Source organism: Saimiri boliviensis, chromosome 2 (genome assembly GCF_048565385.1).
Source record: "Saimiri boliviensis isolate mSaiBol1 chromosome 2, mSaiBol1.pri, whole genome shotgun sequence".
Taxonomy (NCBI): Eukaryota; Metazoa; Chordata; class Mammalia; order Primates; family Cebidae; genus Saimiri; species Saimiri boliviensis.
Genome location: NC_133450.1, coordinates 122,142,191 through 122,161,217, shown reverse-complemented (window position 1 = coordinate 122,161,217; position 19,027 = coordinate 122,142,191). Strand labels below are relative to the sequence as shown.

Sequence of the window (19,027 nt, the reverse complement as noted above, 5' to 3'; positions counted from 1 at the left end):
CACTGTCACTGTGACCTACTTCTTACCAAATCTAACAATCCGTGGCCATCTTCATTCTCTTTCATCTTTCTGCAGGAACTGACTGGCTTCAAAACTGGCTTTTACCCTTAAAGTTTCTCTTCTCCTGGCTTTAGATATAGCACACTCTCCTGGATGGACCTTCTCTTATTTCTCGTAAGCCATATCAAAGTGTCCAAGCAGGTATGGCTTCGTCCCAAGTGGAGCTGATAGCCAAGGATTCACAGGTATGTGGATGAGGGTGGTTCATTGCAGAAAGTTCTTTCATTATTTATCTTTAAAACTGCATATCCTCAGTAGTAAGAAGAGAGGAGATCTCTGACTTGAAGGAGGACCCTAGTCAATAGTCCATTCATCAGTGAGAAGGGACTGAATATAGGCAAGGTGACAGGCTGGGGCTTCAGCCAGGTGGACTAAGAATAGGGTAATATCGGCCGGGCGCAGTGGCTCAAGCCTGTAATCCCAGCACTTTGGGAGGCTGAGGCGGGTGGATCACGAGGTCAAGTGATCGAGACCATCCTGGTCGACATGGTGAAACCCCGTCTTTACTAAAAATACAAAAAATTAGCTGGGCATGGTGGTTCGTGCCTGTAATCCCAGCTACTCAGGAGGCTTAGGCAGGAGAATTGCCTGAACCCAGGAGGTGGAGGTTGCGGTGAGCCAAGATCGCGCCATTGCACTCCAACCTGGGTAACAAAAGTGAAACTCTGTCTCAAAAAAAAAAAAAAAAAAAGAATAGGATAATATCAGGGTAGCATTTCAACCCCAGTAGGGATATGGAGTGAGAAGTAGGAATTGGGACAGAAACCATGCATACAGACTGGGCACCTGGCAAGGCTAGTTTGATGGCTGTGTAGAGGCCCGGGATTCTTACCTTTGGTGAATCAGATAATAAGCCAAGGTGTCCTAGATGCTCTCTAACAGCTCCTTCTACACTCTTCTCTTAACCCCCTTTTTTGGTGAGGGTGAAATTTCTGTTACCTCTCTTATCTTTCCAAGATTGACTCAGTTACTAAGTAGGACTGAACGTACAGGTTGTTTATGTAGTACAAGTAAGTGTGTGGGACTCTATCTCTTGTCTCCTGTGCCTAGTCCTGGGTTGCTTATGTTCCTCCTTTCCTTTGCTTTATGCTCCCTATTAGGAAGCTCACCTCTCCTCTGTCTCCAACCTTGATGATTCACTTGGGTTCCAGTCTGATTTTTTTCAGTCCCTCCATTTAGATGTACCATTATCCTTAGTTCAGATTCATCATGCTTTATTGGCACTATCATTTCCCTGTTTCCTGGACCTGAAGCTTTGGAATCATCTTGAGCTTATTCTCCCTTACCTTTTTTTCTTCACTTGACTCATCATGTAATACTGGACTGCCGAAGTAAAAACTGACTTAGTCTCTTCTCCCAATCTTTTCTATGTTGAGTATAATATATATGGAAAATTTTTAGCTGGGAGTGGTGACACACACCTGTAATCCCAGCTACTTGGGAGGCTGAGGCATGAGAATTGTTTGAACCGGGAGATGGAGGTTGTAGTGAGCTGAGATTGCACCACTGCACTGCAGCCTGGGTTACAGAGTGAGACTGTCTCTAATTAATAATAATGATAATATATGAAAAATTGATAGCAAGGAAGGTTTCTTAAAAAAATAGAAGGGCAAAGGCTGGGCGCGGTGGCTCACGCCTGTAATCCAAGCACTTTGGAGGCCAAGGTGGACAGATCACCTGAGGTCGGGAGTTCAAGACCAGCTTAACCAACATGGTGAAACCCCTTCTTAAAAAAATAAAAAATAAAAATAAAAATAGAAGGGCAAAAGTTATATGAAATTCTTGGTTTCACTAGCTGCGAAACCAAGAATCATTATTTACCTGGACAGACACTCTGGGTTGTAGCAGCAACAATGCCCAATCAAAAGAATGAAAAACTGCCAGGCACTGTGCTACATGCCCATAATTCCAGCTACTTGGAAGGCTGACATGGGAGGATCACTTGAGCCCAGGAGTTTGAGTCCAGCCTGGACAACATAGTGAGAATCCCATAAATAAAAGAAAAATTTCATAGAAAGATTAATAGAATTATAGAATGGAGAGGTTTCAGAGATCATGTGATTCAAACATTTTGTTACACAGCTTTAGGAAATAAAGTATGTGGTACACAGTCTAGATAATGAAGAGGAAGGCTGTTCATGAAAGCAGTCTCTCATGTACACAAGGACCAACAGGCAGGCTAAGCCAAACATTACAGGTTAGGTCTACAGACAGGACAGTCATAATTACTCTTTCAGGATCACACACTACATTCTAAATCCTGTCTAGCCCTTGAGATCAAGGGGCCCTAAGTGGAAATTTATCACAGCTCCTGGTAAAACACCTACCAAAAATATTATAAATAGATAGATACTTATGTGTAGATATAAACATACATATATATCATTAGTGATAAGATTATAGTCTTATTCTCCGAGAGAGAAATGATTATGGTATTATTACTATAGCTGGTTCAGAATATAATAATCTGTATTTCCTATTTGATATGTTTTAGATCTGTGTCCCTGCACATATCTCATGTCAAATTGTAATCCCCAGTGTCGGAGGTGGAGCCTGGTGGGAGGTGATGGCTCATGGGAGTGGTTTCTCATGAAGGATTTAGCACCATTGGATATCTTCTGATAGTGAGTTTTCTCGAGATCTTGTTTAGAAGTGTCTAGCATCCCCTCCCTCGCTCTCTTCTTGCTCCTGCTCCTGCCACGTAAGACACCTCACTCCTTTCCCTTCTGCCATAATTGGAAACTTCCTGGGCCTCTCTAGAAGCAGATGCTGCCATGCTTCCTGTACAGGCTGCAGAACCATGAGCCAATTAAACCTTTTTTCTTTATAAATTACCCAGTCTCGGGTATTTCCTTATAGCAATGTAAGAACAAATATAATATTAGAAAAATGACAAAAAAATATAGCCTTGAAAGCGTACTGAGCTAGAATTAGTAACTTGGCTTCAAGTTTCAATTCAATTGTTGCTCTGGTAATCATGAGTAAGTCCTTCAACCAGTTTGCATTTCAATGTCTTAACCCTTATAAGCACCATAATGGTATTATAAACACCACAGTGTTATTATAAGCTCATGAGCCCCAGAGCTTGGGGTACATTTGGAAAAGTGCGGCTTGGTAATCTATAAATCAAGTTCCTGGGACATATCATCTTAGATCAGAGAGCTAAATGATGCCAAACAAGGAGGCCAGGGTACTGCAGTGACAAACTCCTGAGACCATGAGTACCGTACAGAAGGTTGCAAGCTACTCCAGCCTGATGTATTCCTGAGACAGGGAAGCAGATTCATCTGGATTCCAACTGAGTTAGAGAACTATGTATCAGTTTGGCTCATTACCAGGTAGACAATCTGAGCCCCAATACACACTTTTCAAGCAAACTGTCACTAATGAAAGTCAGCTGTTTCATTACAGACAGTAAGAACTGCTTGTTTTATTTACTTATTTATTTTTGAGACAGAGTTTTACTCTGTTGCCCAGGCTGGAGCACAATGGTGTGATCTCGGCTCACTGCAATCTCTGCCTACAGATTCTAGTGATTCTCCTGCCTCAGCCTCCAGAGTAGCTGGGATCACAGGAATCCACCACTACACCTGGCTAATTTTTATATTTTTAGTAGAGATGTGATTTCAACATGTTGTTCAAGCTGGCCTTGAACTCCTGACCTCAGGTATCCACCTGCCTCAGCCTCCCAAAGTGCTAGATTACAGGCGTGAGCCACTTTGCCCAGCCTAGATTGTTTTAGATTATAGCTATCATTGTTTGTGCTAGCTATGTGCCAGATGATATGCTAAGTGCTTTATGTATATTATCTAATTTGAATGATAATACAGCCTATAAAAAGTGGGTGCTATTATTATTCCCACTTTATAGATGAGAAAACTGGAAGATTAGAGGAGTTAATTTGCCCAAACTCACACAGTTTGTAAATGTTGAGCATGTATTGTAGAAGGACTTTATTATGCCCCCTCTCTAAGATAGCTCCATCTCCACTTGAGTGGCAAGCTTTATCCATGAAACTCATACATGGACTCTACAAGTGGGAACAATGAGCAGGTATAAGTGCCGCTGGAGATTTAGAGACATGGTCTTGAGAAATCTAACATCCAATTGCTGCAATGCAGATAGCTTTTAATTTCAGAGAAGCTCAGCCAGAGCAAGGGGTAGTGGGTTCTTCCTTCCAACAGTTTTTCTCACTTATTAGGATATGTTGAAGCAGGGATTGTTATGAGAATGAGACTGAGGTGAGACTTTTCAAATGGAGAACCCAGCCTGGCCCCTTTGCTACATTATCATCATCTGATCTTGCTGCAGACTCAAGGACCACTCTCTGGCTCATGCAGGATTGATGAGATTACAAACCTTATTTTCTTCTACAGTGTAGGTCACCCTGCTGGTCAGTAGCAGAGGAAGATATAAACACAGATCCATTGGACCAGGTGTGGTGGCATATGTTTTGAGACCCTTGTCTCAAAAAATAAAAAAATAAAACATAATCACAAATCTATTGGACTCCAGAGGGCATGTTTAAACAACCATGTTTTAATACATAATATACTATCTGGCCAGGCGTGGTGGCTCACGCCTGTAGTTCCAGCACTTTGGGAGTCATTGGCGGGCAGATCACCTGAGGTCAGAAGTTCGAGACCAGCCTGGACAACATGGTGAAACCTCGTCTCTACTAAAAAGACAAAAAATTAGCCAGGAGTGGTGCCATCCTGTAATCCCAGCCATTTGGGAGGCTGAGGCAGGAGAACTGCTTGAACCTGGGAGGCGGAGGTTGCAGTGAGCTGAGATCACGCCACTGCTCTCTAGCCTGGGCAACAAAAGTGAAATTCCATGTCAAGATATACATATATACACACACATATATATACAATATGTACATATATACACAATATATATGCATATCTTGAGATGGAATTTCTCAAATTTTATATATTTTATATGTATAAAATATATATAAATAAAAAACATTTATATAATTTTATATTTAACATATGATCATATATAAATATATATGTAATATCAAATATATATGTATTTTACATATCTCAAATCTCAAAAAATTTATATATATGTGTGTGTGTGTATATATATATGTAATATACTGTCATCACCCATATCTTGGATTGTGGCCAGGTATTCCAGTTTTTCCCTGATTATCTCAATGCTTATATTATTTTCATTCTTCCTACAAGGCATAAAAGTGTTCTGAGTTCACTTTTTTTTTTTTTTGACATGGAGTTTCACTCTTGTTGCCCAGGCTGGAGTGCAGTGGCGCAATCTTGGCCCCTCCCAACCTCTGCCTCCCAGGTTCAAGCAATTCTCCTGTCTCAGCCTCCCAAGTAGCTGGCATTACAGGCATGTGCCCCCACATCTGGCTAATTTTGTATTTTTAGTACAGACAGGGTTTCACCATGTTGGCCAGGCTTGTCTCAAATTCCCGACCTCAGGTGATCCACCTGCCTCAGCCTCCCAAAAAGCTGGGATTACAGGTGTGAGCCACCACACCTGGCTCCAAGTTCAATATTTTGAAATCCAGATTTTATTTCCAATTACCCCTGTTTCGCCCCATCCAAAAGCAGGACTAAAATCCTTTTTGAGATCAGGTATCCTGTTTTTGTTTTTAAGGTGATTATTCTTTTGGCATGCATTGTTTTAATGTGATTCTTCTCTGTCCTCCTCAGGCAGTCCCCATCTTCTTACAAAAGTTGTAGACTGCTGACACACTTTTTTAGCCAACATGCCCTACTAATTTTTGTATATTTTTTTTTTTGTAGAGATGAGTTTTTGCCATATTGCCTAGGCTGGTCTCAAACTCCTGAGCTCAACTGATTGATCTACCTTGGCTCCTCAAAGTGCTGCGATTACAGGCATGAGTCCGGCCTTTTTAGTCTATTCAAACACGTGTCTGCTAATATGCAAAAAGCAAGTGCTGAAGTTACCTATTGACTGAATTTTAGACAGCAGGAGTTATTTAGTGCAAATACTCTAACAAGAGGCCCAAGCGGGCATGGAAATTGATACAATTTTTTTTTTTTCATTTAATTTTTTTTCCTTTTTTTCTTTAAGACGGGGTTTTACCATGTTGGTCAGGCTGTTCTTGAACTCCCAACTTCAGGTGATCCACCCACCTTGGCCTCCAAAGTGCTTGGATTACAGGCGTGAGCCACCACACCCAGCTAATATTAAATTTTTATGCAGCTGGGCTCACCCAAGCTAGAGTGCAGTGGCATGACCTCAGCTCACTGCAACCTCTGCCTCCTGGGCTCAGCTCAAGCGGTCCTCTCACCTCAGCCTCTTGAGTAGCTGAGACTACAGGTGTGCCCCACCATGCCCAGCTAATTTTTATATTTTTTGGTAGAGATGGAGTTTTGCCACATTAAAGGCTTATCTCAGACTCTTGACCTCAAGTGATCTGCCTGCCTGTGCCTCCCAAGGAGCTGGAATTACAGGCATTAGCCACTGCGCCCAGCTGAAAAGGGTAATTTTATAAAATTTCCTTAGGTATACTGATGGCCTAGATTCCTGTGACTCATTGTACAGTTGGACAGTTAAAGTACAAGTTGATAATCTTCCAAGGGTAATGGTAAGCCAAGCCTAGATTCTGGTGTCCCAGCTACTTGGGAGGCTGAGGCATGAGAATCGCTTGAACCCAGGAGGCACAGGCCACAGTAAGCCAAGATCGTACCACTGCAGTCCAGCCTGACCAACAGAGCAAGACTCTGTCTCAAAAAAAAAAAAAAAAAAAAAAAAAAGGCTCGTATCAATGTTGTTTTAAGAATTAGGCAATTAAAAAGCTTAAAGAAAAGTGAGGGCCAGGTGCAGTGGCTCACGCCTGTAATCCCAGCACTTTGGGAAGCAGAGTTAGGCAAATCACCTGAGATCAGGAGTTCCAGACCAGCATGGCCAACATGGCAAAACCCCGTCTCTACTAAAAATACAAAAATTACCCAGGTGTGGTGGCATGTGCCTGTAGTCCCAGCTACTCAGAAGGCTGAGGCGTGAAGTGTACAGATAGGCAGCGAACATGCTGAAATCTTTTCCAAGAAAAGGTGTTTTGAAGAGATAACAGGAGAAAGAAGACGAAAATTAGCCAAAGAGGGGACGAATTTGGTAGAGAGGGAAGTCCTAGAGACAGGAGAAAATAGGATCAGGAAGGGAAACAACAACAAACTAAACTCGGGCCCCAGAAAAGGCTGCAGGGGTCCTCGGCATTCGCGTCTCCGGCCTGGTAGGTCGTCTCGCGGCCCAGGGCTCAGAGCTCGCCCAGCTGCTTCTGCGCCCAGCCCCGGCCGTGCGTCTCCGCCGGCGCAGTCTCTTCCCAGATCCGCATCCGGCGCCCGCGGAGTGTCTTCCCAGATCCGCATCCGGCTCCTCCCCTGGTTGCCACCCTTCCCTCCGGCAGTACCCGGAACTGAGTTTCTGCTTCCTGCTGCGGGACTCGGACGCCCCAGGTCAGGCACCAGTGTCTCCCACCCCAGTCTAAGGGAGGGTCCGAGCGCAGGTAGAACTTGCCCTGGCCCTGGGTCTAGGGCGCTGGGCTCGGAGGCTGAGAGCGGGTGGGAAGGGCCTGGCGGGGACGGTTAGGAACCACCTGAGATTCACCTGGGAGTGCATCCACGCGGCTCCTCCCGGCGGCTCCGGGAAGGGGAAGGAGTGCACACTGCGTGAAAGGGGATGTGAGAGAGGAGAAGGCTGAGGGAGAGGGAGGGGCAGGAATAGAGACCACGTGAGAATCAGCCCCTCTTCCTTCCCTGCCCTGTGTGCCTATTGGAAGGGAACAGTGGCTGTCACCAACAAACGCTAATATGAGAACTGTTTGTAATAATAGAAACCTAGGCTGTGCTTAAATGTGCTGGACGACCATACAGCCACTTGAAAGAGTGAGGTGGAGGCCGGGCGTGGTGGCTCACGCCTGTAATCCCAACACTGTGGGGGGCCGAGACAGGCGGGTTACCTGAGCTCAGGAGTTTGAGACCACCCTGGCCAACATGGTGAACCCCACTCTCTACTAAAAATACAAAAATATTACCTGGGCGTGGTGGTGGGCCCCTGTAATCCCAGCTACTCGGGAGGCTAAGGCAGGAGAATCCCTTGAACTCACGAGGCAGAGATTGCAGTGAGGTGAGATCTGCCATTGCACTGCAGCCTGGGTAAGAGCCAGACTCCGTCTCAAAAAAAAAAAAAAAAAAAAAAAAAAAAAAAAGGGTTTAATGTGTTACCACAGCAAGGTCTCTGACATATACTAAGTGCAGAATAGTGTCTAACTTATAATCCTGTTTGTGTAAAGCAAAAGCAAAAGCAATGGTGGTGGTGAAGGCACATATCTGTATATGCATAGAAAGTGTGAAACTTAGTATAAAGCTGTTAGCAATGTTTACTTCTAGAGAAGGGAACTAGAGATGGAAGTGGGGAGGGAACTTTATCTCTTCATTTGTGGTTCAGCTGAATCTCCTTTTAAAAGTTCCAGGATGCAAAAAAAATAAACTGTCCTTATTTTTCTGTTTATTTTTGGTTTGAGATCTCTTTAAAACAATCTGAGTCAATTCTGAGATTCCCCACTCCTTTCCTTGGGTGCTTTTATAGGGCAAAGACATGAGCAAAGTGTACAGGACACAGAAGCCATCATTTTTGATGTGTTTGTCACACTGATGTCCAGTGGGGTATTGTTATCTGTTTTAGTCCTGGATTGTTAGTCATTCAGGTCTTCTTGTAAGTGTTCTCTTTCCCTGTCCCTAAGCGTATTCACACTAGGTTTAAGTGGTTGACTTAGCTATGTATTCCTAAAATATTTACATATGAATGAGAAATTAGCCTTTGTCCAAATAAATAAGAATATACTCTTTTTTTTTTTTTTTTAAATAGAGGTCTCACTAAGTTGCCCAGGCTGGTCTTGAACTCCTGAGCTCAAGTGATACTCCTGCCGCAGCCTCCCAAAGTGCTAGAATTACAGGTGTGAGCCACCACACTTGGCAGAAAATAAGTTCCTGGTGGTATAATTCAAGCATTCTGTTAGGCAGAGGTTTCTAATTTGCAGTTTGTGGAGATCTTGGGAGATCCATAAATGGGCTTCATAGACACTGAAAATTGAGCACACAACAGTATATACTCTTTTTTTTTTTTTTTTCTGTGAAAAAGCTCCATAGCTTTTACTAGATTCTCAAACGCCTCTGAATCCCACAGATCAGCAATTGTGGGAACAATGGTTAACAAGGCTAAAAGTGCCTCTGTCTTCAGGAACTTAATGGTCTATTGGGAAGAAAGACAAACAGGTGATATGCTCTATGAGAGGGGAAGTATGGGTATTGTGAAAACAAGGAGAAGGCCACCTAAACCAGACTGGTGCTTGGTGTCAGCACAGCCTTCTTGGAGGAATTGATGATGAAACTGAAGCCTACAGAATAAGAGGGAAGTAGCATTTGGTCTGGTAAAGGAGAGGTGGTGCTGGTGGAAGAAAGAAAGACTGTTCCAGGGATCTGCCTGTGCAAAGGCCCAGAGTCAAGAGATACCTTGGCAGTTAATAAGCTAAATAGAATTTGTATGATGGAGGCTTAGAATGCTGAGAGTTAGATTGGGGTGTTAGTAAGAGATGATGCTGGGAGGTAACCACAAGCCGGGTTTTGTGTGTCATGCTGAGGATGCAGAGAGGAGCAAGACAAAGGAGCCCTTACCTTCAGGAGTTTTCTTTCAGTAAGGAGAAACAATTGGCAAGTGGGCTAATAAAGAAACATGCTTTGAAAAAAAAGTCTCACTTTGTTGCTCAGGCTGGTTTAAAACTCCTAGGCTCAGGTGATCCTCCTGCCTTAGCCTCTGCAAGTCTCTGGGATTACAGGCTACCATGTGTGGCTCTAGCAGAGAGATCCTTTAGACAAATCTAAATTCAGCAAAGGTGGTGGTAGAAGGAATGGAGAGAACTGGATAGATTTAAGAGACACTGAGGAAGTAGAATCAATAGGATTTGGTATTTACTGGATAATAGTAACAAATAACAATAGCTTCTATATTGAACACTTAGTGCCAAGCAATCCTCAAAGTGCTTAATATTTTTTCTCATTTATTTCTATAACAACTCAGTGAGGTAAACATTTTTCTTAACTGTATAAATGAGAAAACCCTAGAAACATGGAGAATTTAAATATCTTTCCCAACCAAGATCCCAAGGTGAAGGAGGATTCAAACTCAAGTCTGTCTAACTTCAAAGTTCAGTAGGCAGCAGGGGCCAAGGAAGGGGTCTGGATTTGGGGCATAGATGGGAGAAGGAAAAGGATGATACATTTAGGATCTGTGGAATTTGGAGTGCCTTTGAGTCATCCAGTGGAGATGTCCAGTAGTCAAATGGATAAATGAAATACGAAGCTCAGAAGGGAGATCTAGGTCCAGGAATAGATCTGTGAGTCGCCAGCATAGGTATCTTATTTGGAGTCACATAGTGGGTGAGACCACCCCAGGAAAGTATGTGAAAGGATTAGAATAGAACTGCAAGGAGCATCGATGTTAAGGAATGGGAAAGAATCCCTAGGAAGATATAGCCAGAATAGTTTGAAGAAGAAAATCAGGACAGTAACATCATAGGAAAGAAAGGAAGTTATTTATTTTTGAGAAGGAGTTTCGCTCTTGTTGCCTAGGCTGGAGTGCAATGGTGCGATCTTGGCTCACTGCAACCTCCGCCTCCTGGGTTCAAGTGATTCTCTTGTCTCAGCCTTCTGAGTAGCTGGGATTACAGGCATGTACCACAGTGCCTGGCTAATTTTGTATTTTTAGTAGAGACAGGGCTTCTCCATGTTGGTCAGGCTGGTCTCGAACTCCTGACCTCAGGTGATTTGCCTGCCTCGGCCTCCCAAAGTGCTGGGATTGCAGGCATGAGCCGCTGTGTCTGGCCTGGAAGAGAGAGTTTTAATGAGAGAGTAATCAACAATGTTATATTCTACTTGAGGGATGGAATAGATAACGGCCAAGATGTATTTATTTACAGGAGAAATAAGAAGTTCCTTGGTTACCTAAGAGGACTTGTGAACTGGTGGGGCAGAATCCCATTTAGTTGGTTGAAGAGTGAATAGGAGGCAAGGAAGCTGAGATGGTGAATATTGACAACTTGATTAAAGTATCTTTTTCTCTGGAGCTAAGAACCCGGAGTCCAGATTATATTGTGAGACACCCTCCACTAAGTAAGGATCAAACTGATAGTACTAGGGAGGGGGTCTTCTTTACTTTCTTATGTGAAGGCATGTCCCTTTTTCTCCAGCCATTCCTTTTTTTTTTCTTTTAAAAAATATTATTTTATTATTATTAGTATTTTTTAGATGGAGTCTCGCTTTGTTGCCAGGCTGGAATGCGATCTTGGCTCACTGCAACCTCCACCTCCTGGGTTCAAGCAATTCTCCTGCATCAGCCTCCCAAGTAGCTGGGATTACAAGCATGTGCCACCGCACCCAGCTAATTTTTGTATTTTTAGTAGAGACAGGGTTTCACTAATATGGTTGGCCAATATGGTCTTGGTCTTTTGACCTCATGATTCCTCCACTTTGGCCTTCCAAAATGCTAGGAGTACCGGTGTGAGCCACTGCGCGCTGTCCAACATTTTTTATTTTTTAAAACTTTGTAGAGACGGGGTTTCACCATGTTTCCCAGGATGGTCTTGAACTCCTGGGCTCAAGCAATCCTTGTGCCTCAGCCTTCCAAAGTGTTGGGATTATAGGCATGAGCCACTGCGCTCAGCGTTTTCTTAATTTCTCTGCTCTTAAGCCTTTGCCTTACCTTTTTCCTACCCCTCTCCCTTAGGATATTCTCTGGATGAACCCAGTCCTGAGAAAAACAGCATTGGTTGTTTTCTACTCGCAAATCACTGGCATTCATAGGAGGGCTATGGGGAAGATATGCTCTCATGCAGATACACCCTCCGTGCAGCCAGGTGCTCATCACCTGTCTTTCTCTCCTTCTAGGCATATGCTAGCTGAGTTTCAGCCATGGAAAAACTCCACGGGCACGTGTCTGCCCATTCAGACATCCTCTCCTTGGAGAACCGTTGCCTGGCCATGCTCCCTGACTTGCATCCCATGGAAAAACTACATGAGCATATATCTCCCCACTCAGACATCCTCTCCTTGGAGAACCGGTGCCTAGCCATGCTTCCTGACTTGAAGACCGTGGAAAAACCACATGGACATGTTTCTGCCAACCCAGACATCCTCTCCTTGGAGAACCGGTGCCTTGCCACCCTCCCTAGTCTAAAGAGCACTGTGTCTGCCAGCCCTTTGCTCCAGAATGTACAGATATCCTACATGATGCAAGCTGATCTGTACTGGATGAACAGCAGCAATTGCCTGCTCTCTGGGCCTCCAAGTTGTAGGGCTCAGCATTTCTCTAAGGGACTAGGCCTTTCAGCCTGCCCCATGGCCCCCGTCTCTGCCGCAGAGACAGTCCAGGAAGCAACTCTGGTAATAGCTCCAGGCACTCATCTTGACTCCAGCTGTGTCTGTTGAATTTTCTTGTCTCTAGCTTTCAGGTGTCTCGGTTTCCCTCTGTGCTGCTCTGTGTCTGGCTATCTTCTCTTCTCAGAGCCTCTCCTAAGGTGCCCTTTGCTGCAGGACCATCTTCACCAGCATTGTTACTTTTATTGCATATCTGCTTTGGAGATTTTGTGCAATAGATCAAAAACAATTTCTGTTCTGGCTGGGCATGGTGGCTCACATCTGTAATCCCAGCACTTTGGGAGACCAAGACAGACAGATTGCTTGAGTCCAAGGGTTCCAGACCAGCCTGGGCAACATGGTGAAACCCCATCTCAAAAATATAAAAATTAGCTGGTTTTGGGGCTGTGCACCTGTAATCCTAGCTACTTGGGAGACTGAGGCATGAGAATTGCTTAAACCTGGGAGGCAGGATCACACAACTGCACTCCAGCCTGGGCGACAGAGCGAGACTGTGTCTCAAAAAAATGAAAGCCCAAAAGACCACAACGAAAAACAGTCCCTGTCCTTAGAAAGCCTCTGCTCATGAGAGCCAGTATAATGTTGGCCAGCAGAGTCAATTAGTCAATTAGCAATTTTGTATTTTTGAGATGGGGTTTCACCATGTTGCTCAGGCATGAGATACATCTGCTAATTAATTTTCCAACAGCCCTATCAGGGTCTATACCAGAGACCACTTAATTGTGTGTGCATGTGCAAACACATGTCCACTTTTGCACGTCTACATACCTACATTTAGTATACAGTTCAGAGTCACTAGATAGACGCACATTGCTTCTCTATATACTTGTGTTTCCGGTTGAGGGACAAGACTAATCTGAACCCTCTTCTGTCTCTGCAGATTACAAAATATGCAACCTTGGGCAACCTCTTAACCCTTTAGAGCTTTAATTTCCTTACCTTTAAAATGAATTCAATGAAAATATACTTCATAGGATTTCAGGATCATGGCTACTGCCATCTTACATTAATTTAGGGCTTTGCAATTTGCCAGGAGTCATGCCTACATAGATTGCTACATTTAATTGCCCAGTGGCCCTATCAGATAGGTGGTAGTGAATGAGAGAAAGCTGAGGTTCAGAGAGGTTAAGCAGCCCAAGGCTGCTTGGGAATTAATATGGGGCTTTGCCCTTTTTCTTCTTCTTCTTCTTTTTTTTTTTTTTTTTTTTTTTTTGCCCTTTTTCTTCTGACCTTCAAAACGTCTTACTGATATCCTAAGAGGTGTATGAAGAGCCCCATGCTCCCAGGATATAACATCAATGAAGAGATGAAAGAAGGGGCAGATCATGAAGCATGCGGGTCAAGGCTCCAAAGGCTGAGTACAGCAAGGTGGTGTGTGAGAGCACTAAGTCAGACAGGACACATCAGTGCTGGTGTGTGAAGGGAGAGATTAGAGGTGCTATGAATAGAGATGTAGACTCTTCCTATGTCCTGGTGCTGCCTTCAGATCCATCTAGGTTTGAGGGGCTGTGGATACATGCTGTGATTCATAACTGCCGCTACTGTCCCCAGGGTCATTGGTTTTATTCAGAAGAGAAAAAGCCAGAAGAGAAGAAAGTGGCAGAGACCCAAATGCCATCTTATAGTCTGAGCTTGGGAGAAGAGGAGGTGGAGGATCTGGCTGTGAAGCTTACCTCTGGAGACTGTGAATCTCATCTGGAGCCTACAGACCAGGTCCTTCAGGAAAAGAAGGTGAAAGCTCAAGAGTTGGGGAAAAGTTAATGGTGTGAAGGGGAGGCCGGGGTTTGAGTACTTGAATCAGGTCCCCTCCGCAGTTGGAAGGGGAAGGTAGGGATACAACCCAGCTCTTATTTCTCACTTACTAATCCCCGCCAACCCCCCCCTTTTTTTTTTTTTAAGAAGGAGTCTCGCTCTGTCTCCCAGGCTGGAATGCAGTGGCATGATCTCGGCTCACTGCCACCTCTGCCTCTTGGATTCAAGCGATTGTCCTGCCTTAGCCTCCTGAGTAGCTGGAATTACAGGCGTGCACCACCATGCCCGGCTAATTTTTGTATTTTCAGTAGAGATGGGGTTTCACCATGTTGGCCGGACTGCTCTCAAATTCCTGACCTTAGGTGATCCACCTGCCTCAGTCTCCAAGAGTGCTGGGATTACAGGCATCAGCCACCATGCCCGTGGCCCTAGTCCCCTTTTCTAAGTTCTAAGTTGGACTCGACATCTCTGTCCTTGATTTTGTAATTCTTAAGTTGGTCCTTATTACCTCTCTTCTCCTTTTTTCCCTCTCTCTCAATTCCCAGATGGCTCTAATGAGCTTGCTCTGCTCTACTCTGGTCTCAGAAGTAAACATGAAAAATGCATATAACCCCATCTTGGCTGAAATTTTTGAAGTCTGTAGTGAACTTGCCCCCCTGGAGCCTGAGTTTATCCTCAAGGTATTACGGTATGAAGGAGGGGATGGGGGTCTGAAGCTGGTAGATAGGGAGTGTGGTTATGGTGTGTGGGGAGTGGTGACTAGCCTCCTGTTTTGGGTGGGAGGAGCTTCTTTTAGAATTTCTGGGTGAGTCCGAGACCTAGTCCCTGTGGTTCAGTGAAGAGTGGAGAAAGAGTCTACTAGGCTTGGTTTGTTTAGTAAGTACCCATTCTTCCAAGGAGGTTATAGTATTGTTAGGGAAGCAAAATACTTTTGTAAATATCATACAAATATAGCCAGAATAGCAGATAGTGAACATTTCTGAAGCAGAGAAGGGGGTGGGTAGGAAATGTTTTCTGTGATGCCTTGGAAAATGGGAGGTTTAATCAATGATTTGAACCCTGGATAAATTTTTGAAAGATACTGATGCAGAAGGTCTTCCAAAGAAGGAAAAGGCCTGGTTGGCTTGCAGGGTAGTCAGTAGACTCAGAAGAAAACATGCTGAAAAGGTGGGTGAGGGATAGAGTATGAGAACTTAGAATGCCGAGTCAGGAGGCCTGGGCTTCGTATTTTGTGGACAATGTGGAGGTCTCGGGAAAGGTTTTATATAGGCACACTCAATCAGCAAGTAAGTTCAGGGCAGAAAGCTATGGGAGGAATGGCTGAGATTCTAGTCCTCTCACCCTGTGCCCTAGGCATCTTTGTACACCAGGCAGCAGCTGAACGTCCGGAACGTGGCCAATCAAGTCTTGGCCATTGCTGCCTTCTTGCCGGCATGCCGGCCCCACCTGCGACGATATTTCTGTGCCATTGTCCAGCTGCCTTCTGACTGGATCCAGGTGGCTGAGCTTTACCAGGTACAGTGCTCATTTTCCTGAGCTTGGGTCTTTACTTGGTTCCTTCTCTATGCTGACTGCATTCCTGGAGAAAATTCTCAGGCAGTTTGAGAAAATTCTCAGGCAATTCTCAGCTTTCCTCAGTGTTGGGACCTAGGCAGGCCAGCTTCTCCCTCTACCAGGCAGCGTTACCCAATGTGGAGAACATGATTGAGAAGGGCTGGACCAAAGCTTGAGAAAAAATCGGTCTTATTCTGGACCTCATGTTTCTTTTTTTTTTTTTTGGAGACGGAGTTTCATCACCCAAGCTGGAGTGCAATGGCATGATCTCACCTCACTGCAGCCTCCACCTCCCAGGTTCAAGCAATGCTCCTGCCTCAGCCTCCTAAGTAGCTGGGATTACAGGTGTGTGCCACCATGCCTGGCTAATTTTTGTATTGATAGTAGAGGTGGGTTTTCACCATGATGGCCAGGCTGGTCTTGAACTCCTGACCTCAGGTGATCCACTCATCTTGGCCTCCCAAAGTGCTGGGATTGCAGGCGTAAAGGTGAGCCACGCTGCCCTGCCTCAACCTCATGTTTCTAATGGAGAAATGAAAATCAGTACTACAGAAATTGTGATTTTGGAGCTGGGGCTGGGAACCTGCTCACTATTCTGTTCTTCCATGCATCTCCATGAAGTGGTCTCGTTTTGTTTTGGAGGGTTGGTTTGGGTCTCGCTTCTGATGGTCTTCTTTCTCTTTTGACAGAGCCTGGCTGGGGGAGATGAGAATAAGCTGGTGCCCCTGCCCGCCTGTCTCCGTACTGCCATGGTGGATAAATTTGCCCAATTTGATGAGTACCAGCTGGCTAAGTACAACCCTCGGAAGCACCGGGCCAAGAGACACCCCCATCGGCCAGCCCGCTCTCCAGTCAGTCACTGTCTCAGCCCTTGACCCACGCTCTCCATCAGGGAGCGTGCTGTTGCTGGGAAGTCCTATACCAGGAGCAAAGGGAGTCAGAGAAATCCAGGGGAGCTGGGTAGAGCTTGGGAGCAAATGGAGCAGGGCAGGCCTCTTTCCCAGCTGGCTTCTTTTGGGTAGAGATACACCTTCAGGCTATTGCCTGCATCTCTTCAGGGACAGCCTCCATTTCCCTTTTTGAAACTGCTTCTCCTGTCCCTACAGAGGATGGAGCCTCCATTTTCTAGCAGGCCTTTTCCAAGGTACATAATATTTCTTAGAGATGAGCAGAGAAAGGTGAGTCCCTTCTTCTGGGGTTGTATATGTGTATGTACAGTCTTTTCTGGACTAATATTTAGGGACAGAATTCCATTAGTGTTAAAAAGACATTGTGCCTGAGGGTTCTTGGCTGTGATGGTGGGTGAGGTTCTGAGAGCACTGAGGAAGGCATATGGTTTTATTTTTTTCACTGCACTCTCCTTGGTATTGTACTTTTTTTTTTCTTTGAGACAGAGTCATACGCTGTCGCCCAGGCTGGAGTGCCACAGTGGCATGGTCTTGGCTCACTGTAACCTCTGCCACCCAGGCTCAAGCGATTCTCCTGCCTCAGCCTCCTGAGAAGCTGGGACTACAGGTGCATGCCACCACACCCAGCTTATTTTTGTGTTTTTGGTAGAGACAGGATTTCACTATGTTGGCCAGGCTGGTCTGGAACTGCTGACCTCATGATCCACCCGCCTCGGCTTCCCAGAGTGCTGGGATTACAGTCATGAGGCACCATGCCCGGCCGGTATTGTACTTTACTTCCAGGTGACATGTCAGTAAAGTTGGTTAAGTGAGTTAAAAATAATATGAAATATTTACCTTCCACAGGAAGTTTTTTTTTCTCTCTCTCTCTCTCTCTTTTTTTTCTTTTTTTTTTGAGACGGAGTTCCGCTCTTGTTACCCAGGCTGGAGTGCAATGGCGCGATCTCGGCTCACCGCAACCTCCGCCTCCTGGGTTCAGGCAATTCTCCTGCCTCAGCCTCCTGAGTAGCTGGGATTACAGGCATGCTCCACCATGCCCAGCTAATTTTTAGTATTTTTAGTAGAGACGGGGTTTCACCATGTTGACCAGGATGGTCTCGATCTCTCGACCTCGTGATCCACCCGCCTCGGCCTCCTAAAGTGCTGGGATTACAGGCTTGAGCCACCGTGCCCGGCCTCTCTCTCTCTTTTTTAAGACGGGGTTTCACCATGTTGGTCAGGGTGGTCTTGGGGTTTCACCATGTTGATCAGGCTGGTCTTGAACTGCTGACCTGAGGTGATCCACCCGCCTTGGCCTCCAAAGTGAGCCACCACACCCGGCCCACAGGAAGTTTTAAAAACAAACCAAACAAAATCTTTTTACTTTCATACAAGTAAGGTATTTTACTTAGCAGTTAAGAGCATAGACTCTGGATTCAGATCACCTGGGTTTGAATCTTCCCACCACCCCTTACTGGCTATGAGACATTGGTCAAATGATTTAACCTCTCTTGCCTCAGTTTTCTCATATGTTAAATGGGAATAATAGCAGAACCTATATTGTTGGATTGTTTTATGAAGATTAAATCAGTTACTATATTTAAAGTATTTCTAACAAGTAAATAAGTGTTATCTATCACTACCATCATCATTATTAAAACAGATTATTAGGAAAATATGTTAGTGTTACAAGAAAAAACACATTCTCAGTTGGTCAGCTTGTCTTTTCTCATCATCCTATTAATATATCCTAAATTTAGTTCTTCTACCATAGAAGATTCTGAAAGCTACTTACATTTATTTATTTATTTACTTACTTACTTATTTTTGAGATGCAGTCTCGCTCTGTCACCCAGCCTTGAGTACAGTGGCGCGATCTTGGCTTACTGCAACCTCCACTTCCCGGGTTCAAGAGATTCTCCTGCCCCAGCCTCCTGAGTTGCTAGGAGTACAGGCATGTGCCACCCTGCCCTGCTAATTTTTTTGTATTTTTAGTAGAGATGAGGTTTCACCAGGTTGGTCAGTCTGGTCTCAAACTCCTGGCCTCAAATGATCTGCCTGCCTTGGCCTTCCAAAGTGCTGGGATTACAGGCGTCAGCCACCACACCTGGCCTACTTCTAGTTTTTAAACTCCTCCTAATCTGCATTGTGCTCGTTTTTCCATTTATCTATTAGAGTCTCAGTGATTTAAATAGGAGCTGATTGCCCAGGCCCGCTGACTCACGCCTGTAATCCCAACACTTTGGGAGGTCAAGGTGGGCAGATCATGAGATCAGGAGTTCGAGACCACCCTGGCCAACACAGTGAAATACCGTCTCTACTTAAGAATACAAAAATTAGCCA

At 44.8% G+C, this 19,027-nt stretch overlaps 1 protein-coding gene across 6 annotated transcripts in view; it reads left to right on the top strand.

Moving 5' to 3' along the window:
* The first annotated feature begins 87 nt into the window (after window positions 1–87).
* The window catches only part of TEP1 (telomerase associated protein 1), a 60,739-nt gene continuing 41,799 nt past the window's right edge, over window positions 88–19,027 (top strand). Inside the window, exons 1-7 of one of the 6 annotated variants that reach the window (XM_039462858.2) lie at window positions 88–245; window positions 12,003–12,497; window positions 14,043–14,222; window positions 14,789–14,923; window positions 15,597–15,758; window positions 16,487–16,648; window positions 16,904–16,975. In XM_039462858.2, coding sequence (XP_039318792.2) covers window positions 12,027–12,497; window positions 14,043–14,222; window positions 14,789–14,923; window positions 15,597–15,758; window positions 16,487–16,648; window positions 16,904–16,975 — 1,182 coding nt within the window. In that variant the 5' untranslated portion in view covers window positions 88–245; window positions 12,003–12,026. Of the gene's footprint in view, window positions 246–6,834; window positions 7,568–12,002; window positions 12,498–13,749; window positions 13,860–14,042; window positions 14,223–14,788; window positions 14,924–15,596; window positions 15,759–15,786; window positions 16,143–16,486; window positions 16,649–16,903; window positions 16,976–19,027 lie in introns of those variants that run through there. The other 5 variants (XM_039462860.2, XM_039462857.2, XM_039462856.2 and 2 more) reach the window with 5 other exon arrangements.